Here is a 26,778-nt window from a genome sequence, read left to right as displayed (position 1 = left end):
TTTAAAAAAAAAAAAAGGCAGCAAAGGAGGCAGCATGGCAGTCAGACTCTGAGTTCCCTGCTATGAAGACGGACACAGGGCAAAGCTTTGTTCACCTGTCCAGCAATCCAAGCTCCACCCCTGCCCTGAGTTAGAACACTCGGTCTGGGCAGCTACAGATCAAACAGGACAAAGCCTGGGGTGAGCTGAGCCCTGGTTCCTGAATCTCAGTTCTCCAAAGGGAAAAGTGGGGCACGGGTCTCCACTCAGACAGGGTGCTCCTCCCACATGGGTGCCCAGGCAGTGCCGGGGCAAGTGAGCTCTGGAACCAGGATTTGGCTCAACACAAGAGAGTGCCAGGAGTATCAGGTGGTCAGGCTGGCACGGTGGGCAAATGAGCTGCTCCTCCCCAGACGGATCCACGATTGGGCTAATCAAAGAGGCTGGTGGTCCCCATTAGTGAGAACTGTGCAGAACAAGCGCCTTCCTTGGTCAATTTCTCAGACTCTAAGCAAAAGGGATAGTGACTCTGCTAATGGAATCAGGGAAGCCTGCGTAGAAAGAGTCCACATTTCAGCAGGGCTTGGAGGTGGGGTTGGTGGGGGCAAGATTTCAGAGAGTGAAATGTGACAGCATTAAAGGGACTTCAGAGCCCCTCCCTGTTGGGCATCATCACAGATTCACACGACGTTCCGGGAGCTGGAGTCACTTGCCCAAGGTCACATAACGTAAGTTGTGCTGTACCTTTTAAAAGACGGTCCCCAGGGCAGGGCCCAGTGGAGGAGCCAGTGAGCACCGCCAGCATTGTGATTCAGGTCCAGCGGTTAATTAGTAACCGGAAAGCCCGGTAGCCAGTGCCCAGCCAGCACAGCTGAAGGTTGAACTTCAGCTGGTTTGGGAGCCTGAGAGAGTGGGTGACAGGTCGCTACTGCCTGGGAAGGTTGTTCGGGCAGTCAGGATTGGGTTGTGGGTCAGAGGGACCATGCAGAGAGACTGGAAGGCAGAGCTGGGTATGGGGCTGCAGCCCAGGACCTGAGCTGGGACCTAGTTTTTTTCAGGTGAGTGACTCCACCGTGAGCAGGACACCTGCCTGCCAACGTGTTCGTCTGCCAAAACGGGAAACTAGCTACCTAGCTAATTTCCTTCCTAACTACCGTATTGACTTCCTTTCCTTTCCGACACCCTCCTCCCTAACTCCTTTCCTTCATTTCTTCTTCCTATCACTTCCCTCCCTTCCTTCTTCCCTTCTTTCCTTCCTTCCCTCTCAACTAATGTTTGTTTAATTTTTTTTTTAATTAAAATAAGGAAGGAATGAAGTTATTTGGAAGGAAGCAAGGATGAAATGGATTGGTTAGGAAGGAAGAAAGTTAGGCAGCACAGGTGCCACGCAGTATGTGGGAACTTGGTTCCCCAACCAGAGCTTGAACCTGCACCCCCTGCATTGGAAGTGCAGAGTCTTAACCACTGGACCACCAGGGAAGTCCCCCTTCCTTCCTTTTCTAAATTCCTAACTTCTCCCTGAAATTCCAGGCCATGGGCTTTGGCGTCAGACTGGCTGGGTTCAAATCCCAGTTATATCATTTGCTGCCTAGATGTCTGAGTCACATCACTTCACCTCTCTGTGCCTGTTTCCTCCTTTTCAAAACGAGAATGATGATAGTTCTTAACCCATGGCACTGCAGAAACAAAATAAGGCCAAAGTGGTATGTAATGTCACTGGTATGTCATTGCAAGGCACTGGGCAAGCAGGCTTACAAATGAATAAACGACAGTAAAGTGAAGACAGTGTAGTAACAGAAGTGGGCACAAGGAAGGGAGTAGGGTTCATGGGGTTGGGGGTGGTCCGGTGAAGCTTATGGGAAAGGCTGGTGAGGACAGATGCAAGGGGTTAGCGGAGCAGACCTGATCGGTTGGTTGAGAGAGTGTTCCAAAAAGAGGGAACTGTGTGACCACCACCACCCCATTCCCACTGCATCCAACATGTCCAGGAAGATGAGGGCAGGAACATGGAGTGATGGGGCAGAAGGGTGCACATCTAGGCTGGGGCAAGGTAGAGGAAGAAACAGGCTTGAGGGCTCTCAGAGGAACTTGGACCACCTCCTGAGAGTTTGCAGGGGTCTCTGTAGGTCTAAAGAGCTGGGAGAAAATGCTGATGCTCATTCAACCTCTGGTCGGAAAATCAGAAGGCAGTGGTGCGGGAGAGAAAGAGGCTGAGAACTGCTCAGGTGTGGGCACCACAGTCAAGGTCATGGGACAGTGTAGTGGTGGGCAATGAGCCAAAGTTCCCACCAGGACTTAGTACCCAAGTAGTAAATGAACAGCAACACCTTGAGAATTTTTACATAATGGTACAGAGACAAAAAGATAACTAAGATAACCTACCCCCACTGTCACCTTGGGTCATGTCTCTCCAGCCTTTCTTTGGTGGTTATGTGCATTATGTCTTTATTTTCTTAACAAAGTCACCTACCATTGGTCACCTACCATTTGGAAACCTGCTTTTTTGCCTTGACATTGTTTCGCGTATATGTTCCCATTTCTGTTTACATAGGCCAATATGTCATTTTTTAAGTGAGTGATTTTCCAAATTATAGATGTACTCTAGTTTATCTTATCAATTCATCCCTTGATTCATTAGTCACATATGTACTGAGCTCCAGCCCTATCCCAGGCTCCGATCTGGATGATAGAGATTCAGAGTGAATGAGAGTAGTCTTTGCCCTTGCAGAGCCAATGTTCAAGTTCAAGACAAAAAATAAACAAAGCGTTGTAAGATAAGGTGTCAGAGAGTGATGTGTTATACAGTAAAATATAAAGCAAAAAAATGTGGATGAGGAACGGGTGGGACTGGTATTGCAGAGTGTTCAACCATCCTGGTTTGCCCAGGATTGTACGGGTTGAAACACGGAAAGTCTCACATCCCGGGAAACCCCTAACCAGGACAATCGGTCATGGAAAGGGCCTCTCTGGGAGGTGATGTTTGAGCAGAGAGCTCTGTGATATGAGTGGAAGGCGATCATGCAGATGTCTGGAGGAAGGGTATTCTAAGCCCAGGGAAATGTAAGGGCAAGGGGCAGGAGGTCAGAGGGTGCTCCGTGTTTCTGAGGGACAGCAAAGAAGGAGCTGGAGCATAGAGAAAGGAAGCGCCTGGAGACCAAGGAGGAGAGGGAGTGGGAGCCATGTCACGTGGAATCTCCTAGACTGTGGTAAAGACTGGATTTTAATCCTAAATTTGGTGGCAAGTACACTGGAGTTTTTGAGCAACAAAGTCACATGATCTGACTTCCAGTTTTAAAGGGTCACTCTGGTTTTTGGTGAAGAAAGATTGTAGAGGGTCAAGTAAGAAATAGGAACACAGTGGGAAAGTGAGTGGGATAATCCATGCAAGTGATGATGGTGGCTCAGGGCCAGCTGGTTGCAGCAGTGGTGTCTGGATATATTTAGTTTCATTTATTTACTTATTTAGCATACAATTGCTTTGCAGTGTCATGTTAGTTTCTGCTGTATGATGAAGTGAATCAGCCATATGCGTACATACATCCCCTCCCTGTTGGACCTCCCTCCTACCTACCCCCATCCCACCCATCTGAGTCATCACAGAGCAGCAAGCTGGGCTTCCTATGCTTTTTTATAGCCCGTTCCCACTGGTTTTCTGTTTTACACATGGCAGTGTATATATGTCAATCCCAATCTTCCAATTCATCTCAGCTTCCCCTTCCCCTACTGTGTCCACATGTCCATTTTCTACATCTGTGTCTCTATTCCTGCCCTGCGAATAGGCTCATCTGTACCATTTTTCTAGATCCCACATATATGTGGGATTTTGAAGGTAAAGTCTAAGGTGATTTTATGGTGTAGTGGTGGATGCAGGGTGAAGGAGCAAAGTTTCTAGGATGAATTTTAGTTGCTGGTTCGAACCTTTGAGTAGGAGGAAGTACCGTTTCGGGGATAGATGCCAATGGAGGAGCAGGCTGGGGAGAGTGGAAAGAATGCAAGTCAGGACTTTCATTTTGGACACGTTAAGAGTTAGGTGCCTCTAGACCTCTAACTGGTGAAGTGTCAGAGAATCCAGAGTCAGGAGTGTATCAGAACTAGAGAGATGAGTTTGGGAATTGTGGAGTTTAGTCGACACTTAAATCTGTTAAACTGGTTGCTGTCAACTGGGGAACAAGTATAGAGAAAGGCCAGGCCAGTGTTTCAGGGTAAAAAAAGAGGGAATGCAGTGGAAAAGATGGAGAAAAAGCAGTTGGTGAAGTAGGAGGAAAACCAGCAGATTCTAATGCCAAGTGGGAAGAGGGGGTCATATCCTCAGGACACTGAATGACATGAGAACAAAGAGTTCATCGCTGGCTCTGGCACGTGGAGGTTACTGGTCTATTCTTTTGGGGGCATGTTGGGATAACAGCCTCTTTGGAACGGCTCCAAGAGAGGAAAGGAAGAGGGAATATGAACTGAGTCCAGACAACTATTCCAAGGAGTTTAGCTGAAAAGGGAACTTATCAATGGGACAGTCTCTCAGGATGTAAGTCCCAGAGAGGGAACTATTACGGTCAGCGAGTATTCTGATGTACCCTACGCTTGGCCCTTGAGGTTACTATTATTTTCATTATTGTTTTCCTGTTCTAAGCAGTGCTCCTAAATGAAGGCTGCATCAGGGTCTTGTCATTGAAAAGAAATGACCTTGTTCTGGGCGTTATGTTTTGTCAACACAATATCCTGCCCATCTGTGTGTTGGTTCAACATTTCCATTTTCTTTAAAAATGAAAGGCTCTGATACTGTTCACTTGGGCTTTTCTTGGATAACTGCCCCCACCTACATCAAATCCTACAGAGAACCACCCCCCACCAAGGCCAATGGGCTCAGGTCCCTTTCTGATGAGCCCCCTTGGCCCCAGCTCCATAGATCCCCACACTGTGGTGAATTACAGAGGTCTGAGTGTGGCATGTGGTAGCCACACAGAAAGTTCCAGAAGAACAGGGGCCGTGTCAGGCCCTGTCAACTCCTTCATTCCCCAGAACACCCTGTATAACCTCCTTGAGAGATACCCTGTGAGTACCTGATTATTGCACCAGGCCATCATGCACCAGGGTGCCGCTGGGACCCTGCTTCCTGGTGATACCGACCAGGTTCTTGATCTTCACAATGATAGAAATTGACCAGAGACCAGGCAAGAAATTCAGACAGGGGCCCCTGTTGCAGCAGGGGGAGCAAGAACAAACAATAGATCCTCTTGCTTGCTCACTCCCTGAGTGGGGGACAAGCTTGTTCCTTGTATGGGTGAGAGTAGGGGTGTGTCTGGGGCTTTCGTGGTAGCTCAGTTGGTAAAGAATATGCCTGCAATGCAGGAGACCCCAATTCGATTCCTGGGTTGGCCAGATCCTCTGAAGAAGAGATAGGCTACTCACTGTAGTATCCTTGGGCTTCCCTGGTGGCTCAGACAGTAAAGAATCCACCTGAAATGCGGGAAACCTGGATTTGATCCCTGGGTTGGGAAGATCCCCTGGAGGAGGGCACGGCAACCCACTCCAGTATTCTTGCCTGGAGAATCCCCATGAACAGAGGAGTCTGGTGGGCTACAGTCCATGGAATCGCAAAGAATCGGATGTAAGGGGGCGACTAAGCACAGCACAGGGGTGTGTCCAAGGGTCAGGCCAAAAGAGTAGCTTTAGGTATCTTGCCCCCACCCTTAAGTGGTATTGAGTGAAGGAGGCATGCACAGCACCCTGCTCCTCAACAGTGGCAGTTGGATTTTTTGGTTTCTTTGTATCCTTTGGGTTCAGATATTTGCCCCATCTGCCCATGCACACAGTTATTTTTAGCCCCATACAGTTTCTTTGTATTTTGCTGCTAGAGGAGAGGTGTGTCCAGGTGCAAGCATTGCAGCACTGCAGCAAAGAGTGCCAGCTCCCAGTCCTGCTCTGGAGACAGCAGTCAGAACCTGGAGGGCCATCGGGAAGGACCCCAAAGTCCAAGTGTTCAGCAAAGACCAGGCCAGGCTGATCGAACCAGACACCCAGACCTGAAGCACCTGCAGGTTCTTGGGAGCCAAAGTGCTCCCAGGTCTCTGAACTTCATCTTCAGCCCCAGATGGTCTGTAGTGGGCCAGGGTAGGCCCCAGGGAACATATCTCCTCCCAGACAGGCCCCCTACACACACACACACAGATTTACTGATAAACACCAATACGAACACAATCCACAAAGACCACTGTCACACATATGTATTCATAGACACACACACATGGACACAACATGTTAACATGTATAGAGGTACACACTGCCGTGTCCACACACTACACTACACAGAGACTCATTGAAGCACATAGACACACAGACCAGTCACCAATGTACAGACGCACCGACAAAATCACACAAACGTGGTCACACTGCTGCACAAACACCTTGACACGCAGGGACACACTGATACACCAGATAGACAGACAGACACACATCTCTGCATGGAACACCTGCACACACACCCGCACCCCACATGCTCATGTGCATTCCAACAAGCCCCAGCATCACCCCAGCTTTCCTGCAGCTGTTGCTCACGCCCTTCTACCCACACCCCCCAGGGGGAGGCGATGTCCCCGAGGGAACAGAGGACTTCGGTCCCTTCTTAAGCCCTGCTGGCTCCCGCGTGACATCAACAGCTCCCTTGCCGCGGCCGGGAGTTCCAAGCTGAGTGCCGGGGCCGGGCCAGCGCCAGGCACAGACACTTCGGCCCTTGTTGGGAGAACAGAGAGGGCTTCTTGTCCACTGTCCACCCTCCGGCTCCCACCACGGCTTCTCCCAGCGGCCTCTCCGCAGGCTGTGCAGGTACGTGGGGCCGGGGAGGCAAGGGCCTGGCAGAGCGGCTGTCAGGGCCCGGCCAGGAGGGGTGTGGGCTGCAGGAGCACGGACTCGGGGCACTGGCTGAAGCCAGGCTATGCTCCGTATTTGGGCAGCTCTGCAGCTCGCCTTCTCAGAGCTCCATGGGGCTGGGCCTCCCAGAGCAGCCTGGACAGGTAAAATTCCCTCGCTTCCCCTGTGGTCACTTTCTCAGCTCCCGAGAAGACCAGGGGGTGGTTGCTCCAGGGCCCCCTTGTAAAGATGAGTGGTCTCTACAGCAGCCCGGGCCCCACTGCAGGCCAAAGCTGTGATCTCAGGAGGCGCAGTAGCCAGCAATCCCCAAGAGCAATCTCAGTTTCTGCTCTTGACTTTCCAGTCTAGGGTGGGGCTGTGGGGTCCTGGGCCTGCCAAGCCAGGGCCTGGACATGTAAGCGTCCTCCCCCTGCTCCTGGTAACACAGACTGTTGTTCACACTCTCCACTGTTTTATCTCAAACAGACACAGCCAGGGGCTTCCCAGCTGGCATTAGTGGTAAAGAACACGTCTGCCAATGCAGGAGATGTGAGAGATGTGAGTTCTATCCCCAGGTCAGGAAGATCCCCTGGAGGAGGGCATGGCAACCCACTCCAGTATTCTTGCCTAGACAGTTCCATGGACAGAGGAGCCTGGAGGGCTACAGTCCATAGGGTCGCAAAGAACCAGACACGACTGAAGTGTCTTAGCTCCTTGCTCATGGGTCTGTTCATGATTCTGGCCCAAGGTCCCCAAGGCAGCTGCCCCTCCAGGGACATTAGGCAGAAGTCCTTGTGGCTGAGACATGATAGTCAACACAGCACCCAACCCAGGGCTCTCTCTAGGGATCCAGGGTGGCAACATGCCTGTATAGGGTCCAGGGGAGCCCAGCCTGCCCCTCGCAAGCTGTGGGACCCTAGGCAAGTCCCTTTCAAGGCCTCAGGCTCCCCGCCTCTGAAATGGGAGGAAGAGTCCAGACTTTATGCCCTGCAAGAGTCCTTCCAGCCTTGGCCTTCCCAGACATCAGAGCTGCCTTGGCCATCCCCAGTGCTTGAAAAGACTCAGCCTGGGAAGGGCCACCCCTGACCATTCTCCCTCCTTCCCTCCTGAGATGTCTGACTAGAGAGGCTGGGCCCAGAGGACATCATTTCTTGTCCCAGACAGGGATTGCTGGCCTAGGGCAGGTGCAGGGAGTCAGGCAGGGGAGGACAGAGCAGCAATGCCTAACACCCTATACAGGCGACACTAATTCCCCAGCAGCACCTCCCTTATCCTGCTCCTCCTTGCGTCCCCAGAGCGTGCCTGATCATTGCTATAGCATGGACTCAAGCCCAGCTGGGACCCCCAGTCCGCAGGTAGGTGGGTCTTGGTTCCCCCAGCCACCACCATGGGGCTTCCTTCCTCCCAAGGCCGAGGAAACCCAGGGAGATCCTCGTCAGCCAGGTGAATGGTCCCAGTACTGGGATGCCCACCGATATCACTGTGAGCCCATGGAATCAGGCCATTTGCAGGGTAAAGAGAAAAGACACTTGGTCAAGAGCTTCAAAAAGTAAGTGAGGTGGAAAAATTATGGGATTGGCCCCAAGGCCACCTATATTCTTGTGCCAGCGGGGCTGCCTGTAAGTCCTCCGACGGCTCTCTGCTGGGTCTCAGTTTTCTTACCTTCACATTTGGTACAACAGCCAGCGGCCTCCCAAGGCTATCATGAGAAGCAGGTGAGATGTGGATGGTTGGGTGGGTTGGTAGATGGATGGAAAGAAGGAAAGGAGAAAGGGACGCAGGAAAGAAGGCAGGCACACTAGCAGAGATGTTGGAAAAGGGAGCAGGGCTTGGGCCAGGGGGAAGGGAGGAGGCCAAGGAGTCGGGACCCTCTGATCTTAATCACCTCTTTTTTTAAATGTCTTTAGCCCCCGAGGGCCAACGGGAATATCAACCTGGGGCCTTCTGCCAACCCAAAGTGAGTTCCAGTCTCTCAATCCCTTTCTTGCCTGGCTCCCCTTGCCTTGGGAATACAACCCAAGTTCTCTGATTCAGCATCAAGACCCTCTGCCATCTGAGCCCAGGACCAGCCCCCAGCTTTATTTCCCACTGATTCCCCAGCCTCTTCTCATGCTGAGCCCTGTGGCTGGAATATCCCCCTGAAGCCTGAATTATTAGCAGCCCCCCACACTCCAGGCGCTTCTCTGTCTTTGGAGGCCAGAGTCCTTGCCTTCTATGTGGTTGTGTTTGTTTTTTTCCATTTCTTGCCCGTTTTTTACTCCATTGTGAGATCCTCAGAGGCAGGGGCCAGTCTGAGAAGACCCTCTTGGCTGGAAAAACATGGCCTTCTCCAGCTTCAAAGTTAAAGAGAAGCCCTGATTTGAACTAATGTACCCGGTTTCCCGAGCTGGCAAATGCTGACCCGTGTCCCTTCCTCTTGCCCCAGTGCCCGGCCCACGGACTTTGACTTCCTCAAAGTCATTGGCAAAGGAAACTATGGGAAGGTGAGTGACCTGCGAGCACGGGAAGCCTGGGTTTCCCCCCTTTCCGGCCCCTTCCACCCCCTGCTGTCACTCGCGTGTGCAAAGTGGGAGCTTACAACCTGCAGAATCATGGGCACACGGCTGGAACTGGAGGTCTGCACCACCATCAAGAAACCCAAAGCCCAGAGGAGTAGTCACCTGCGGGTTCTGCATTTGTCCTCCTGCTCAGGTCCTCCTGGCCAAGCACAAGTCCGACGGGATGTTCTACGCAGTGAAGGTGCTGCAGAAAAAGTCCATCTTAAAGAAGAAAGAGGTACCAGGGCTTGGGCCCAGGCATCTCCTCTTCTGCCTCTTGACCCCCAGCCTCAGGTGGCTTCCAATGATGGGTCCAACTCTGAGCATAGAGGTGGTCCAGGTCAGGGGGGCTGGGTGGGATGCTGGCCCCTCTCCAGGAAGGCAGGCTAACCGCCTCGCCTGGTGGGCCTGCAGGTGGCCCCGGCCCGGCCCTCTGCCTTCCCCTGAAGATCCAGGGCTCCATGGCGAACCAGTCTTCAGCCCTGTTAGTGCCAGCCTCCCCACCTGTGCAATGTGGGGGTCGCACTTCAGGCTCGCCAAAGGCCCTTCAGGCCACAGCCTTCCAGGAGTTCTAGATGCTTCCACTGATTTGAGTCTCTCTAATGCCAACTCCATGAGAAGGACAGAACAGGCCCCAAGGAAGGATGGAATGTTAAGTCAGAGGACTCAGGAGAGGGAACTAAGGTTAAAAAGGAGCTCACGGGGCAGGTCTTGGTGAAGGAGGCAGCCTCGAAGATAGGCTTTTGATGATCTGAAAAGAGGCGTCCAGGCAGGGGAACAGGAACAGAGGCCTGGATGTGCATAGTGCCTGCCTTCTTTTCTCTGAGAGCTTGTCCTTGGAACTCATCTATTCAGTCATCTTGCAGCTTTGTTGAGGCTTCCCTGGTGGCTCAGATGGTAAAGAATCTGCCTGCAATGCCAGGAGACTGGGTTCAATCCCTGGGTCAGGAAGATCCCCTGGAGAAGGGAATGGCAAGCCACTCCAGTATTCTTGAGTGGAGAATTCCATGGACAGAGGCACCCGAGAGGGCTATAGTCCGTGGGGTTTGGTGAAAGAATCAGAAAAGACTGAGCAACTAACACTTGCACTGGGGTGAGGGGGCAGGGAATTTGGACCCAGGGCTGGAGCTGCACCCAGCTGCGCTGGCGGGGGATGAGGTGGACCACTCGAGCCCTGAATGCTGGGCAAGGCCCCCCGGGCTTGGGCCTGAGGGCAGTGAGGAGCCATGGTGGGGATTTGAGCAGGGTGGGCGCGTGGGTGGTAACGCGACCCGTGTGTGTGTGTGTGTGTGTGTGTGTGTGTGTGTGCGCGTGCGCATGCGTGTGTGTGTGTTCGTAACTCTGCAGCAGAGCCACATCATGGCAGAGCGCAGCGTGCTCCTGAAGAATGTGCGCCACCCCTTCCTCGTGGGCCTGCGCTACTCCTTCCAGACACCCGAGAAGCTCTACTTCGTGCTGGACTATGTCAACGGGGGAGAGGTGGGTGACCCGAGCGCATCCCATGTACCCATGGTGCACCAGGTTCTGGAATGATCTCCCCTCATCCTTACCACAGACCCGTTTTGCAGCTGAAAAGACCAAGGCTCGGGGAGGTAACTCACTGGCTCAAGGCTACCCTGCATGCACTTGGCAGAGCCAGGATTTGAAGGCAGGTCTGTCTGACTCCCAGCCATTTTCATTTCTTGACTCCCACGCAAAGCTGCCCAGAATCCCTTCAGTGGACCTGGGAAAGGTCAACGTTGGAGGAGCTCTGTGGTCAGTGGTTCTAATTTTACCCATTTTACACCATAGACCACTGCATGGGAATGAGCAGTCTTTGTGGTTGTGATCTGGGGCCACCTGGTGACCCAGAAGCACAGCTGGGAAAAGCTGGGCTCCCTCCTCTGTCTCTCTGAGCAAGATGGCCCTTCTCAGTGACCCCAGATTTAACCTGTGTGACCTCATGCTCTTTAGCCTGATGCCAAGAGGGAAGTTTTGTGTCCTCCATCCCTAAATTCCCTGGTGGAGGTGTGAAGGACTTTTCTTTGCCAGTAAATTAGACAGAAGCAACTGGCCCAAGGGCAGGTCTAACCTGGGCTCAGTTTGACCATCATAATCATTTTATCACATGGGATAGAGGAAAAGCACATGTCTGACCCACTCAGGTTCAAATCATGGCTCTGCCAATTATAGTCCGTGACCTTGGGCAAGTCACCTGGCTGCTCTGATACTTCCAGTTTCCTTTTCCGTGAAACTGGCCTCCTACTTGAAACCTGGAAGGTAGTCAGGAAAATAAAAGAAAAGTAGAGGTGTATTAGGGTGCGGCTGGAGCCTGGCACACAGTAGGGGCTCCATTTTTGTTAATTCACCTTTCCTGCTGACGCTTTGCCAGCTCTGTAGGATGGCTGGCATGCCCTTCCTTGTATGATGGTGTTGTAGCTTTAAGAGGGGGTGACTTGCCCAGCTGCCTCCAACCCTGCATCTGTGGAGCTGGAGCCCCCCAGGAACCCTCTCACACACCTCCTCCCCCTCCAGCTCTTCTTCCACCTGCAGCGGGAGCGCCGGTTCCTGGAGCCCCGGGCCCGGTTCTACGCCGCCGAGGTGGCCAGCGCCATTGGCTACCTGCACTCCCTCAACATCATTTACAGGTGAGGCCTGCCTGTGGCACAGAGCCAGGCCTGGCCCTTCTGCCCCAACAGCCAGGGGGTGTGTGGATCCCTAGATCTGATGAAATCCCAGTGAACTTGGTCCTCTGCCTGAGGAGGAGGGCTGGCGTGGCTTCAACATCATAGTGCCCTTTTCTTTCAATGTCTGCAGGGACCTGAAACCAGAAAACATTCTCTTGGACTGCCAGGTTAGTGTGTGTGTGTGTGTGTGTGTGTGTGTGTGTGTGTGTGCATGCACATAGTTGCACGTGTGTGCTGTGTGCCCATGAATATATGTGCATGTGCATGCATTGTGCATGTGTGCATATGGCTAGGGACGCATTCAGGTGTATGTGTGCATGTGTGCCTATGACTGTGTACATGCATGTAAATGTTTGTTGTGTGTACATGGATGTGCATGTACTTGTGTTCATGAGTGTGTATACGAGGCCTGTGGTGGGGCAGGGGTAGTGTTACACAGAGGCTCGAGGATTTTGTAGTGCTTCCATGTCTTAGACTGAGTTCCCTGGAAATAGACTCTGGAATGGAGTGTAGGATGCCAAAGGTTATTGGGGAACATATTTAAGGGGTGACGGGCAGGTTTGGGCAGAGGAAGCAGCACATCCGCACTGCACACACTTGCTCTGCAGTTGCAAGTGAGACCTCAGCTGGTCTTCCAAGGGTAGGGTGCACCCCAGCTGGGATGGCTCTCTAGAACTGTTCCAAACTGAGGCAAGGATGCGGGCGTCTGCGCCACTGTACTGGCCAGTCATCTGATTGGGATTGCCCCTTGAGAGGGGCATGACTTTGGATGAGGGCACTGGTCCAGCATTGGGGATGGGCAGGACATCCTAAAGAGGGGATCTGGGCAGAGCCTGGCAGTATCCACTCACATCATGACCTCCACCAGCTACCCTCTTGCTCAGCCACAAAGTGTGTTCACTCTCTGTTCTCTGGGTACCCCCTACTCCATTAAGGGGGCTGCTGCCACCAGGCCCCTCCAGCAGGGACATTCTGGAACTGCTGGGTGTGGACGTGAGTTGGTGATGAGCTGAGGGCAGACAGTACGATGCCGTCTCCCCATCCCTGTGCTGTTCTTGGCATCCAAGTTAGAAGCATGGAGTGAGTGAAGCCTCCATCTCGGGCTTGTGCCAGGGACACAGACCCCACAGCCATGCCCCGGATGTGGCATCTGGGCTTTAGGGTTAGACCTGGTCATCCTTTTGGCTCAGATCACCCTCCCATGCCTGTCCTCCCTCCTCTACAGGGACACGTGGTGCTGACAGACTTTGGCCTCTGCAAGGAGGGTGTAGAACCCGAGGAGACCACATCCACGTTTTGTGGTACCCCCGAGGTAAGCTAAACCTCCTGGGAGGGGTGAGGCAGGAAATGGGTGAGACCATGGCTCCTGACTGGAGCCACCAGGTTACAGCAGAGGGGCTCACTCCTTCCCCCAAGCACTTCCCCTGAGCTGACTGCACACAGAGCCTTGGTTTCCTCATCTGTGTCATGGGCGGACCAGCTCTGGGGGCTTCTGGGACCTGGCTTGTGAACCTCTGCAACAGGGCTGTCTAACAGAAATAGAAACAGAAATGCAAATCATATATGCAGTTTTAAACTTTCCAGCAATCCACACTCACAAAGAAAAAGATGAAATCAATTTTAATAATGAATTTTATTTAACCCAACACATACAAAATAGTGAGTTTCCCAGGGGGCTTAGTGGTCAAGAATCCACCTGCCAGTGCAGGAAACACGGGTTCGAACCCTGGGTCGGGAAGATCCCCTGGAGGAGGAAATGGAAACCCACTCCAGTATTCTTGCCTGGAAAATCCCATGGATAGAGGAGCCTGGTGGGCTACAGTGCATGGGATAGCAAGAGTCGGACACGATATTGTAGAGCAATTGTCCTCCAATAATTGTATTTTATTCTATACTTCTCCATATTGTACAATTGTAATCTTTGATAATTTAAAACAAAACAAACAAAAAAACCAGCATGTGGGACTTCCCCAGTGGTCCAGTGGCTAAGACTGTGGGCTCCCAAAACAGTGGGCATGGGTTCGATCCCTGGTTAGGGAACTAGATCCCTTAGGGACCTAGTGCAGCCAAATGCACCCAATGCAGCCAAAAAAAAAAAAAAAAAAACCAACATGTAAAAAAAAAAGTCAGACATGACTTGGTGACTAAACAACAGCAATACAAAATAGTATCATGCCAATATACAGTCAACATAAAATTGTTGAAATACTTTGTTTTATTTTTTCTAACTTAGCCTTTGATCCGGTATGCGTTTTACACTTACTGTCCCTCTCAGCTTAGCTCGGCCACATTTCAAATGTTTGGTAGTCACACGTGGCTAGTGGTTACTGTGTTAGATAGCACTGCCCTGCAGCGTGAAGTCTATGTGCATAGGAGGCCCTGGCCTGACCTGACAGTTAAGATCAAGTGTAAAGATACCGATCTCCCTCTTTCTTCCAGCCACTAAGAGCCTGGAGGGTTAAAATTTGTGAATCTCAGCAATCATTCATACATGTCTCTTTGTCCTGCCAAGGCCTCCCTGCAACTTTGGGGTAAAAGCCGTTCCTTAAACTTCTACCAGCGTTGAACCTTGGACCTTGAACCCAAAGGGGTTTCCAGCTGCTTGGATGGATGTCTGGGTCGGGGGTGGGGGTCTGAGGCTGCAGGGCTGGCGAGCCCACTCGAGCTGGCATGGCCCAAGACTTCAGCTTTTGTTTTTTTCCCATAAGCTTAAGAATCTGTGTCTCAGATTTCAGCTGAGCCTTCTCTGTTTGGGTTTAGGAGATAACCTCTCTAACCAGGAGTAGTTGTCTGTGTTTGGGTCTGGGAGGGTGTTCGCTGGACAGAACTGGCCTCCCAAAGCCCTGCCAGCCCAACCATCCCTTCCTTGGCTACTGCCAGGAGCAGATGGATCATGTAGGAGACATGTGGCTCTAACAGGTCATCTCTTCCATGACTCAGGCACTGCCGTGGTGCCGGGGAGCACAGACAAGAGACGCCACAGTTGCTCAGTTGTTCACAGTTGTTTAAGGGCCAGCACGTATATTAGCAGGTGTCTTTTTTATGTGTGTGTGGCTGCGCTGGTTCTTTGTTGCAGCATACGGGCTTTGTCTAGTTGCAGTGAGGGGGCTTCTCTTGCTGCAGCACACAGGCTCAGTTGCCCTGCAGCATGTAGGATCTTAGTTCCCCCACCAGGGATCAAACCCACGTCCTCTGCATTGGAAGGAGAACTCTTAGCCACTGGACCATCAAGAAAGTTCCTCGCCTATGTCCTTAACACAGCCCCTAGGGAGAGATTCTGCAGTTCCATTATGTGGGATAAGCACACCAGCATTCTTGGAGGTTCAGCGACCTGCTTGGGGACACACATTCAGTGGGACTCAGTTCAGTTCAGTTCAGTTCAGTCACTCAGTTGTGTCCGACTCTTTGCAACCCCATGAGGTGCAGCACGCCAGGCCTCCCTGTTCATCACCAACTCCCAGAGTCCAGCCAAACTCGTGTCCATTGAGTCAGTGATGCCATCCAACCATCTCATCCTCTGTCGTCCCCTTCTCCTCCGGCCCTCAATCTTTCCCAACATAAGGGTCTTTTCAAATGAGTCAGCTCTTCGCATCAGATGGCCAAAGTACTGGAGTTTCAGCTTCAACATCAGTCCTTCCAATTAACACCCAAGACTGGTCTCCTTTAGGATGGACTGGTTGGTTCTCCTTGCAGTCCAAGGGACTCTCAAGAGGACTCCCAACATCACAGTTCAAAACCATCAATTCTTCGGCGCTCAGCTTTCTTTACAGTCCAACTCTCACATCCATACATGACCACTGGAAAAACCATAGCCTTGACTTGACGGACCTTTGTTGGCAAAGTGATGTCTCTGCTTTTTAATATGGTGTCTAGGTTGGTCATGACTTTCCTTCCAAGGGGTAAGCGTCTTTTAATTTCATGGGACTAGGTCTGGGTAACTCCCTGCCCCTCTCCACACCCATGCAGTCTCAGCGTGGCTTGGTCTGTTAATGAGGCCTCTTTCCTTGGTGGTAGAGACCCCAGCCTAAGAGGTTCCCAAGCCCTTGGGTCTGCAGGAAGCACAATTCTGCCTAAGGTTCTCTACTTGTGCGAGGTGCAGATATATAGCATGCATTCAGCTGTCAGTAGGAACTCAAATGCCACCTCCTCTTTCCTGACTCCTTTCCATCCCTCCGTTACTAAGGTCACCTGTGCAAATATGGGCCACACTGACTTATACTTCATCTGTGAGTCTTCCAACTGCCCTGTGAGTATCCCCAGGGCTTTCCTAATTCCAAGACATCACTTGGATGCTTTTGAGCATATTAAAGGCACTCCCTTTGGGCAGACTAATTATAAAATGTTTCCTGTTTATTTATTTTGTATTTTATTTTACTTTTGGCTGCTGCTCATTACTGCGCATGGGCTTTCTCTAGTTGCAGCAAGCAGGGGCTACTCTTTGTTGTGGTGCTTGGGCTTCTCATTGGGGTGATTTCTCTTGTTGCAGAGCCCTGGCCCTAGGGCACATGGGCTCAGGAGTTGTGGCATACAGTTTTAGTTGCCCTGTGGCATGTAGGATCTTAGTTCCTGGACCAGGGATTGAACCTGTGTCTTCTGCACTGGCAGGTGAATTCTTAATCACTGGATCACCAGGGAAGCCCCAAGTTTTCCCTTTAAACATATGTGAGTCGCTGGATGGGGATTCCTAAGTGCAGCTAGTGGTAAAGAACCTGCCTGCCAATGCAGGAGACATAAGAGATGTGGTTTGATCCCTCGGTCAGGAAGATCTCCTGGAGAAGGAAATGGCAACCCACTCCAGTATTCTTGCCTGGAGAATCCCATGAACAGAGGAGCCTGGTGGGCTACAGTCCATAGGGTCGCAAAGAGTCAGACATGACTGAAGCAACTTAGCACACGTGCACACAAGTTGCCAGATACAGTCTTGTACTAGGGTTATGGTTTGGTGAGTTGATCACAGCCAGGCTTGCAACCCTCTTTACCCCTTTGGCTGGTGCTCTTGTGTGGTACACAACATATACATCTGTACAGGGCAGTCCAGCCAGATTTCCTCTACGTCCTCAGCACACTGGCAAAGGGTCCTGCACAAAGCAGGTCTTTGATGAACTGATGCTGAATGAACACATGCACAGTTAAGTAAATATCACAGCAGAATCAGCTGCTGGTGATCTTTTCCTCCAAGTACCTTGTTTACAAACGGGGAGATGGAAGCTGAGTGTCTTTCAAATAAGTGTGTTTTCTCTCAACAGTACTTGGCTCCAGAAGTGCTCCGTAAGGAGCCTTACGATCGGGCAGTGGATTGGTGGTGCTTGGGAGCGGTGCTCTACGAGATGCTACATGGCCTGGTGAGTGGGGTAGGGCTGATTCTGGAAGAGATGGGGGGTGGATCTCTCCCTTGTGTGGCCTCCTCAGGCTCCTCAAGTTGTTGAATGAGCCACCTCTTCTCTACAAGCTCAAAAAGGGTGATGCAAACATGAATACGAGGATAAAGTATATTTTTTTCCAATAAAGTCAGTTCCACACTTTATAATATACTATCTCATCTGTTACTCCTTTGGTGCCTCAAAACAGCCTTTGGATGCGGGCACTGCAGGAAATGAGGTTGTTCTTATTTTACTAAGAGGGAAACTTAGGCTCAAAGAGGTCACAGTCCTGGGAGGTGGTAGAACTAGCCCCTGGATCCAATCCTAGACTGCCTGTGCTTCTCATCTGAAAAATGACAATATGTCTCATAACCATCATAAGGCTGGAATAAAATGATGATGAGAAACTGTTAACTTTGCAAAATGCGAAGTTGGTGCACAAACTTGATTAAGAGACGTGGGATAGAGGGGGCACCTGGAGAGGTCCACAAGCCTCACGCTGGAGGAGAGAGACTTCTCAGCCTTCCCTGGAGCCTCTCCACTGTGCTGGACGCCCAGAGGTCTCTGTCTCTCTCCACTCTGCCATGTGAGCCATGGCACAAGACACAAGTCTGGCTGAATCCTTCCAGCTGCACCCCCGCTTTGCTCCAAGTGTCTCTGAGAACTGTGCCCACTTTAGCATGGATGATCCTCCCATCTCTCTGCCTCTCTCTCACCAGCCGCCCTTTTACAGCCAAGACGTATCCCAGATGTATGAGAATATTCTGCATCAGCCTCTACGGATTCCCGGGGGCCGGACGGTGGCTGCCTGCGACCTCCTGCAAGCCCTGCTCCACAAAGACCAGAGGCAGCGGCTGGGCTCCAAAACAGATTTTGTAGGTGACCTGCCAGCGGAGTGCTGGGCTCTCAGCCTCCTGCTGAGGCAGCCCAGAAGCAGTGTCACACATCTAGCAGTTCCCTAAAGCCAGGCACTGCTAGTTCACCCGTTCAGAGATTCACAGCTGCTGCTGTTTATTTCCTTCAATCTAACGCTTCTAGTCAACCAATATTTATGGAGCACCTACTATGTGCTGGGCTTTGAGCTAAATGCTAGGATTTGTTAGACTGGGTCTCTGCCCTTAAGTTTATGAGGGAAAGGTAGACGAACAAACATAAATTATTATAGAGTGTGACTATGCTAAGAGGCCAGACAGGAATGCAGGCAAGTCTTTACTGGGACTTGTGCGGTAGGATGAGGGAGCAGAAATAAGTAACACATGCCCTTGTTGGCTCTCCAAGGAGGGCGGACTGATTCATTATATGGGGTGAGGGTAAGGGCAGATCTAGGGGTCAGGCAGAAGTGGCTTAGGTGGTCTGCCCACCCCCTTGGTGGTGTTGTGTGCAGGGTTCACGCACAGTACCCTGCTTTTTCTCCCAGCACCCCAGAAGGGGCAGTTGGTTTTTGGCTTTTTTGTATCTTACAGCTCTTAATTTGTCCCAACTGCGCATGCGTGCAGTTCTTTTTCATCCCTTATCGTTTCTTTGTATTCTGTTGCTGGATGAGACAGTTCTCTGGGTGTCTGTCTAAGTTCAAGTGGAGACACTCCGGTAAAGGGTCCCAGGTTCCGGCCTGTTTCAGAAAGACATGAACTATGAGCAGAGATAGACAATAATGGGGGAAATTCACACTGGCGCGGTCAGGGAGGTCCTCTATGAGGAGGTGACAAGTGAGCTGAGATTTGAAGGATGGGAAAGAACTGGGAGGAGGCATCCCAGACACAGGGCACAGCGTGTGCAAAAGTCCTGCAGGAGGAGCAAGGCAGAGAGAGATAATTAGATGACTGATTAATCAGTATATGCTGAGCAGGAGAGTGGAGGCTCCCCGTTAAGTTTTGACAAATTCCTCTGGCTTCTGTACAGAGAGCAAACTAAACTGCTTTTCACAAATATCTGAGCACTTCCCCCTTGCCAGGACCCAGGCTGGACATCTGAATAGAGAGATGAAGAATTCACAGTCTGTTCTCCAAATAAGTTCATGGCTTAAAAAAAAAATAGAGCAAAATTTAAAAAATAATCATACATTCTCTACTCAACAAAAGATCATTTGGATTTATAAGAAGATCACAGTACTTTTCTCCATAGAAGTTTGTTCTAGCGAAGTAGTTGGGATTGCATGAACTGTGAGACAGACTGCCTGGATTCAGATCCTTTCTCCACCAAGCACTAGAGGCAGGATAAATGGCTTAAGCTCTCTTTGTTGTTGTTTAGTTGGTAAGTCACCTTCAAGTCTTTTGCAACCCCAGAGAATGTAGCCTGCCAGGCTCCTCTGCCCGTGGAATTTCCCAAGCAAGAATGCTGGAGTGGATTGCCATTCCCTTCTCCAGGGGATCTCTCATGTCTCCTTCTTGGCAGGCAGATTCTTTACTGTTTGAGCCTCCCGGGAAGCCCCTGCTTTCACGTTTCTTCCCATGTATAGTAACAGCACCCAGTTCGTAGCTCTTATGAAGGTCAAATAACATAAGCAAACACTTAGGCTAGTGCCTGCCATGTAGAAAGTGCTTTTTAAGTGTACAAACTATCCTATATGCCAGATACCGTGAAGTTTAACAACATTTAAGGCTTTTGCCTACCCATCCCTGGACAGTTTAAAGAAAAGGCTTTCATGAAGACAGGTCCCTCCTTCCCAGAGGAAATTTGCATCCTAAAAAAATGTGATTTTTAAAATAAGGTGTACTTTCCCATAGATCAAGATTCAAAGGATATTCAGAAAAAGTCCCTTCAGCTACCTAGTTTTTAAAATTTTGAGGTAACAAGCGTTACCAGTTTTGTGGGTATTCTAGAAATAGTTTGGATCTGGCTTGTTAACAATTCCCCAGGGAGTTCAGATACACAGAGTTAGAGAATCATTCTTTGAGAGACATAGAGAGAGGGAGGGCTCTGCTGGAAAAGGCGGAAGTTTTTGTCAACATTAGTTTGGATTAGGAAAGAAGAGATGAATCACGCCCAAGGCTGAATCCTTAATTCTGGATCTTTGCGAAACTGCAGCTTTTCTTGGGGCTTTATTTCTCAAATCTTCCTTAGTGAGTTGATTTCGTCTATTTCTCTGTCTAGAATTCTGGAAGAGGGATCTCCCTGGTGGCCCAATGGTTGGGACTTCCTCTTCCAATGCAGGGAATGTGGGCTCAGTCTCTGGTTGGGGAGCTGACATCCCACATTCCCTGCAGCCAAAAAAACCAAAACATAAAACAGAAGTAATATTGTAATAAATTCAATAAAGACTTTAAAAAAAAGAGTGTATTTAAAAAAAAAGAATTCTGGAAGAGTCCGGATGCACTGAGAGAGTGGAGTAAGATTCCCCAGGACCCTCCAAGAGCAGGGTCTGCTCTCTTTCTCACTGACATACCTCTACAGCCTAGTACGGCACAGGGTAGGTGCTCTATAAATAGCTGTGGAATAAACAGATGCTACAGGGAAAAGGTCTGGGCTTGAGATAATGGCCAAGGGGAGAGGTCTTATTGCAGACACTCCTTTGTTCCAGGAAACCAGCCAGCAAGTTACCTTCCTAGTAAAGATTTTGGGGCTAGACAACCGGTTGCCAATACAGTTGGAGCTCCGAGGCATGTGGGGTGGGGTGGGAGCGCCAGTGGAGAGGACTGCTACTGATCACCTTCTTCCCACAGCTTGAGATAAAGAGCCATGTGTTCTTCAGCCCCATAAACTGGGATGACTTGTACCACAAGAGGCTGACTCCACCCTTCAACCCAAATGTGGTAAGAGGCCATCACGTTCTGGCTTCTGGGTTCCCAGGACTGGTGGAAGCTTGGAGGGTACCTGGGGAGGGTATCCTGGCCTGGCCTCTTCCTACAGATGGGAGAACCGAGGGTCCAAGAAGCTCAGTGATTTGTTCAAGGCTACCCTGTAAGCCAGAGGCAGAATTGGGTCCGGAACCCGGAAGTCCTGACTGCCAGTTCAGCTCTTTATGAGGAGCCAGGTTGCCTCCCTTTACTTTCAATACCAATAACCCTCATGGCAAAGCGCTTTACAGCTTTTAAAGTGTTCTGTGTCATGGAACACACCCAGACAGAGCCGAGTCCTGTGACGATTTTTTTTCCTATGTTTAGCTTTCCTCCTGGTAATAAATGACATGTATTTATTGTAGAAAGTGTGTAAAACAGAGACATTTAAATCATCACGGAGAGGGACTTCCTTGGCAGTCCACTGGTTAAGACTTTAAGCTTCCGCTGCAGCAGGCACAGGTCTGATCCCTGGTCAGGGAACTTAAGATCCTGTGTGCTGCACAGCACGACCAAGAAATAAAATAAATTTAAAGCATTAAGAAGAAAGAGCGTATTATCTCACCACCCAAGAGAAAGCACGCACCACTGGCATGTTTCAGATATTTTTTTCTGTTTTTTATGTAGGTCATAGTTCATACACAGATACAGATATCATCTCCCCCAACAGAGATCATAATTCATGTACATAGATAGATCTCATCTCCTCCCTCTTTTTGCTAAAACTATGTCATCATTTTCCTAAGTCACAGAAGACTATGATTTTAAGTGGCTGTATAATATTTCAACCCTATGTCGGTAACATAATTTATTCCACCATGTTCCTAATGGTGAACTTTAGGTTATTACCATTTTTTCTTTATCATAATGGATTAATAACTTTAAGTTCATGTCTTTGTCCAGTTATTTTTTAATTAAATTTTTAATTGGAGTATAGTTGATTTATAATGTTAGGCTAGTTTCTGCTGTAAAGTGAAACAGTCATACATAGATCCACTCTCTTCTAGACTCCATTCCCATATAGGTCATTACAGAGCACCGAATAAAGTTCCCTGGGCTGTACAGTAGGTTCTTATTAGTTACCTTTCATATAATAGTGTGTCTATGTCAATCCCAGTCTCCTAATTTATCCCTCCCCTGTTCCCCTTGGTAACCAAAAGTTTGTTTTCTATGTCTGTGAGTCTTTTCTGTTTTGTAAATAAGTTCATTTCTATCATTTTTTTAGATTGCACATATAAGTGATACCATATATTTGTCTTTCTGACTTCACTCAGTATGACAATCTCGAGGTCCATCATGTTGCTGCAAATTGTCCAGAGTTCCGATTATTTCAGGATGGATTCCAGATGGGGAATTACCAAGTCAAAGAATGTGAATATATTTTATTTTTTATTGTTGAGGTATAGTTAGTTGGGGCTTCCCTCATTGCTTGGTTGGTAAAGAATCTGCCTGAAATGCAGGAATCCCAGGTTCGATTCCTGGGTTGGGAAGATCCTCTGGAGAAGGAAATGGCAACCCACTCCAGTATTCTTGTCTGGAGAATCCCATGGACAGAGGAGCCTGGCGGAGTCACAAGAGTTGGACACGACTTAGTGACTAAACCACCTCCACCACCACAGTTAGTTGACTTGCAGTATTATTTTAGTTTCAGGTGTACAGCATAGTAATTCGATATTTGTACATATTATACTCCATACAGAGTTACTATAAACTATTCACTATGTTCCCTGTGCTGTCCATTACATCCTTGTAACTTATTTTATACCTAGTGGTTTGTACGTCTTAATCCCCTTCACCTGTTTTGCCCTTCCTCCCGCCCCTCTCCTCTCTGGTAACCACTCATTTGTTCTCTGAATCTGTTGTGCACATTTTTAGGTTCTTGATTCATACTTTCATCATGTCACAATCTACCGGCAGCATATTGAGGGTTGATGTAGAGCAGGCAGGGGGCCAGGCAGGTAGAGGAATTGGTAAATGGTTACTGGACCTTGTGGAACATGATGACTAGTGTAAATGCATGAAAAAATGACACTTAAAGAAGGATGCCCCTGGAGCACTCAGAGGGGAGATCTAACAGCTCTCTCAGGGCTCTGGGCTCCTTTGGCAGCTCTGACCCAGTGTTCCCTTCTCATCGTTGGCTTATATTCACAGGCAGGACCTGCTGACTTGAAACACTTTGACCCAGAGTTCACGCAAGAAGCTGTGTCAAAGTCCATTGGCTGCACTCCTGACACCATGGCGAGCAGCTCTGGGGCCTCAAGTGCCTTCCTAGGATTCTCCTATGCGCCGGATGATGATGCCATCTTGGATTGCTAGAAGAGAAGCTCCCGTGAAACCACCAAAGCCAGCCTGAAATCTGTAAGGAATTACCTTCAGCTGTTGGTCACAGAAGCCCAAACTAACAATGGCTTAAATAAGATTTCCGCCCACCTCCCCCCACCCCCCACCCGCCCGCCAGCACATAAAAGAAGGATGGTGTTAGGTGATCCAGAGCTGGTACGACAGGTCATCAGAGGCTTTCTGTATTTCCACTCTGTCATTCTTGGAAAGTGGCTTCTACTATTAGGATTATTATATTATCCTAAGATGGTACTGGAGCTCTAGCTACTGTTTCTGGGTCCTGGGCAGGAAAAAAAAGGAGGAAAGAGCAAAAGGGCACCTTTACAGAGCTTCCTGAGAAGCCCCACCCAATGACTTCTGCTTGCATCTCACTAGCCAGCCACCTTACCTGCACTGGAGGATGGGATATATGTCCAATTAACTGGGCACATGACTCCCCACAATAACGCAGGGGTTCTGACACTAAGGGAGAAGGGAAAATGTTGGGTAGGCAACCAGCACCTCTTAACCAGAGGATCTCTTGGTGTTTGGATTTTGATCTCAATGTGTAAAATGACCAAGGTGCAACAAGCCTATAAGGTATCACCCAACATCCACTTTTTTTCCTATGTCAATAATGTCTTTCTTTGGGTGGGTGGTATTGCACATTTATTAGGTTTGTCTGCCTGGCATCTGAACCCCGGCCTATTCCCCTGGCATCTATTCCCTGGTCAGGGAATCTCCTATTTTATGAGCCATGATGGGAGGCAATTCACTTCCTCCAGTTAACCGTAGCTGAAAATGCTAGACACTAACTTTCCCAGCCTCCCCTGGAGCTCGGGCCAGGCATGTGGCCTCAGGATGCACCTGTTATCAGATTTTTGGCTCAAGGAAGGAACTGGGAGCTCTCTTTCATGTGGCTGCTGTGATAACAAAGCCCACAAGACTGAGTTCCTGGTGTAGAAGTGGCAGCGATGCTCTTATTGGCAGCACCAGTTCCCTTATCACATCCGTGCTGCAGTGTCATCCCTGGGAATCCTGGGTTCTCCCTCTCTAGTTTTCCCAATGATTTTGAGAGCTTCTGATACTGTTAATCACTCCTTCTTTTGCTTAACCCATTTTTGACCAGAGACGTGTTAGTATATCTTTTGTCACCTGCGTGTTATTAATAGGAGATGTATCAGTATCAGTTACAAAACAAATCGCCAGCCACAGGTGTTAGTTTCTGCAAAAATCCTGTGGTCAATAGAGTTAACTGCTCAAACTCAGCTTCAGAACACCTGCCTACACTGATGCAGTTTCTGTGCTAGACTTCTTCATGTCTGTTACCAGCTTTCATCCAAATGACCCTAAGGTAGGAATCTCCTTTTTACCCATGAAGAAACACAGAGAAGCTGTACCTTTCCTAGAGGTCACAGAGCTAATAAGGGCCAGGTCACAGAGCTAATAAGGGCCAGAGTTGGGACTTGGAGCCCTATAAACTTACTCTGGGGCTCTCACATGTAACCTTTGTGCTGGTCTGCCTCTCACTCTGGCTGTTAGGTCCAAGCAGAGTAGCTGTCAAAATCTCTAAGCAGAGCCAAGCCAGGAACTGGCTGGAAGAAGCCAGGTAATGGGAAACGGGGTCTTCCAAGAGGAGGCATTCAATTGGATGCTCACGGTCTGAGCCTGGCTGCCAAGTTAATTCTCTGTTCCCTTTTCTGTCTCAGATGGAGAAGAATCTGCCTGCAATGCAGATCTGGGTTTGATCCCTGGGTTGGGAAGATCCCCTGGAGAAGGGAATGGCTACCCACTCCAGTATTCTTGCCTGGAGAATTCCATGGACAGAGGAGCCTAGCGGGTACAGTCCATGCAGTTGCAGAGTCAGGTAGCATGGAGCACCTAACACTTTTTACACACCTCTACCTCATATACCTCTGTATGCTTGTCAAGTCTAGGGCCATAGGGAGCCCAGGCAGGGTCTGTACAGGCCTAGTGATTAGCCATTTCTAAAAGCAATTCTGACCGGACAGAATGTGAGCATATAACACACACGAGTCCAGGACACTCCGCACTTGTTTGATGGATTTTATACTGCCTTATTTCGGTGAAGAAATCTTTTCACTGTAGTTCATCACCTGCTTCAGGGTGGTCCTATTAGCTGGGGACAAGAGGAGAACTTTCATTCTTTTCAACATCAGTGTGTGCTAGTGATTTTATTGGCTTTTCCTTTTAACTCAGTCCCACTCTTTGCCTTACATTTTTGTTTGCCCAGCGCCCTGCCCCAGGAATTATGGAGGATGAAGCTGGAAGACCATGGAAAACACATCGATGACACCACAATGACCTACTGGGAATCAAATCTGGGTCAAGGAGAGCTAGTTACCCTTTGACATGTGCTGAGAATTCTGAAAGAAACATTCTGATTTGATTTACATCTTAAGAGTGTCTGCTAAGAGACAAGTGTCGAACGTGATGAGAGAGAGGCCCAAATTCCCCCAACTTCCCAGAGCCAAAAGCAAGAGCGCTAATCATCAGAAATGGAAATAGTATTGTCAAAGTACACAACTTGCTATGAGTTGTGAAACACCCAAAGGTTCTATCTGTTCTAAGACTGCAAAATCACAAAATGTTCACCAGGAGAGAAAATAAAAATGAAAAAATTATGAATATTCATTAAAAATGAATATCTGTTTAATATCAGATTTGTTCACACCTGTTTATTGAGCACAGAGCTTCATATGCATTATCTACCATATGCATTACGCCAGTATTTAGAAATTATTAATCTCATTTTACAGATAAACACTCACTCAGAGATAGTAAGCGACTTGCCCAAGGTCACCTAGCTGTACGAGGCACAGCCAGGAATTGAACTTGGAAGCCGCTGATTCTCGTGCCCTTGCTCTCTCTACAGTCTCCAGTAGAGCGCGCAGTTCTTCGGGCACGTACTTTTTTTGTTTTCTAGCGAACACTGACTGCAAACAGGATTTACGCAATTTTGTACCGAAAGACAGCATCCTCAGGAAGAGAAATCACAAGCACCCTCTTCTCTACTCTTTAACTTTGTAGGGACAGTAGCTGAGAAAAGGCAACAAGAAAGAGTGTGTGTGTGTTTTAAGACCCTAAAACTCTGCACCTGCTGAAGACTGTAACAAAAATCTTTAAGTCTCTGCATTCATCAGTTTGAGCCAGCGAGACAGGTGCATTGCACACACATCCATGCTCCCTCAGGCAGCCACCAAGTGCTCCCCTGGGGAGAAGCCTGGCCCGTTTGTGGTCACCGCCCTCTAGTTTCTCATTTTCGCGACGGCTCTTTCCA

At 49.4% G+C, this 26,778-nt stretch overlaps 1 protein-coding gene across 7 annotated transcripts; it reads left to right on the top strand.

Moving 5' to 3' along the window:
- Positions 1-883: 883 nt before the first annotated feature.
- Positions 884-26,159, top strand: SGK2 (serum/glucocorticoid regulated kinase 2). 7 transcript variants are annotated; one of them, XR_015138998.1, is made up of 17 exons: positions 884-1,037; positions 6,555-6,798; positions 8,118-8,177; positions 8,730-8,779; positions 9,248-9,305; positions 9,514-9,597; positions 10,707-10,838; positions 11,874-11,986; positions 12,156-12,192; positions 13,251-13,337; positions 16,209-16,271; positions 17,272-17,367; positions 18,105-18,260; positions 21,045-21,134; positions 22,433-22,529; positions 23,310-23,516; positions 25,732-26,159. XR_015138998.1 is itself a non-coding variant. In XM_086331731.1 (17 exons), the coding sequence occupies exons 4-16, from the start codon at positions 8,142-8,144 to the stop codon at positions 23,472-23,474; spliced, it is 1,167 nt and encodes a 388-aa protein (XP_086187857.1). In that variant the 5' UTR covers positions 953-1,037; positions 6,555-6,798; positions 7,309-7,380; positions 8,118-8,141; the 3' UTR covers positions 23,475-23,516; positions 25,732-26,159. The 7 variants fall into 7 exon arrangements, 5 of the variants coding, with proteins under 5 accessions (XP_086187853.1, XP_086187856.1, XP_086187854.1 ...); XM_086331731.1 differs by lacking the exon at positions 22,433-22,529 and adding an exon at positions 7,309-7,380 and having other exon boundaries at positions 953-1,037; XR_015138999.1 differs by lacking the exon at positions 16,209-16,271.
- Positions 26,160-26,778: the final 619 nt, after the last annotated feature.

This window comes from Bos grunniens, chromosome 13 (assembly GCF_055505025.1).
Source record: "Bos grunniens cultivar Pamir isolate PY7600 chromosome 13, Bosgru_T2T1.0, whole genome shotgun sequence".
Classification (NCBI taxonomy): Eukaryota; Metazoa; Chordata; class Mammalia; order Artiodactyla; family Bovidae; genus Bos; species Bos grunniens.
The sequence above is the reverse complement of the archived record's forward strand: the minus strand, read 5'-3'. Positions and strand labels throughout refer to the sequence as shown.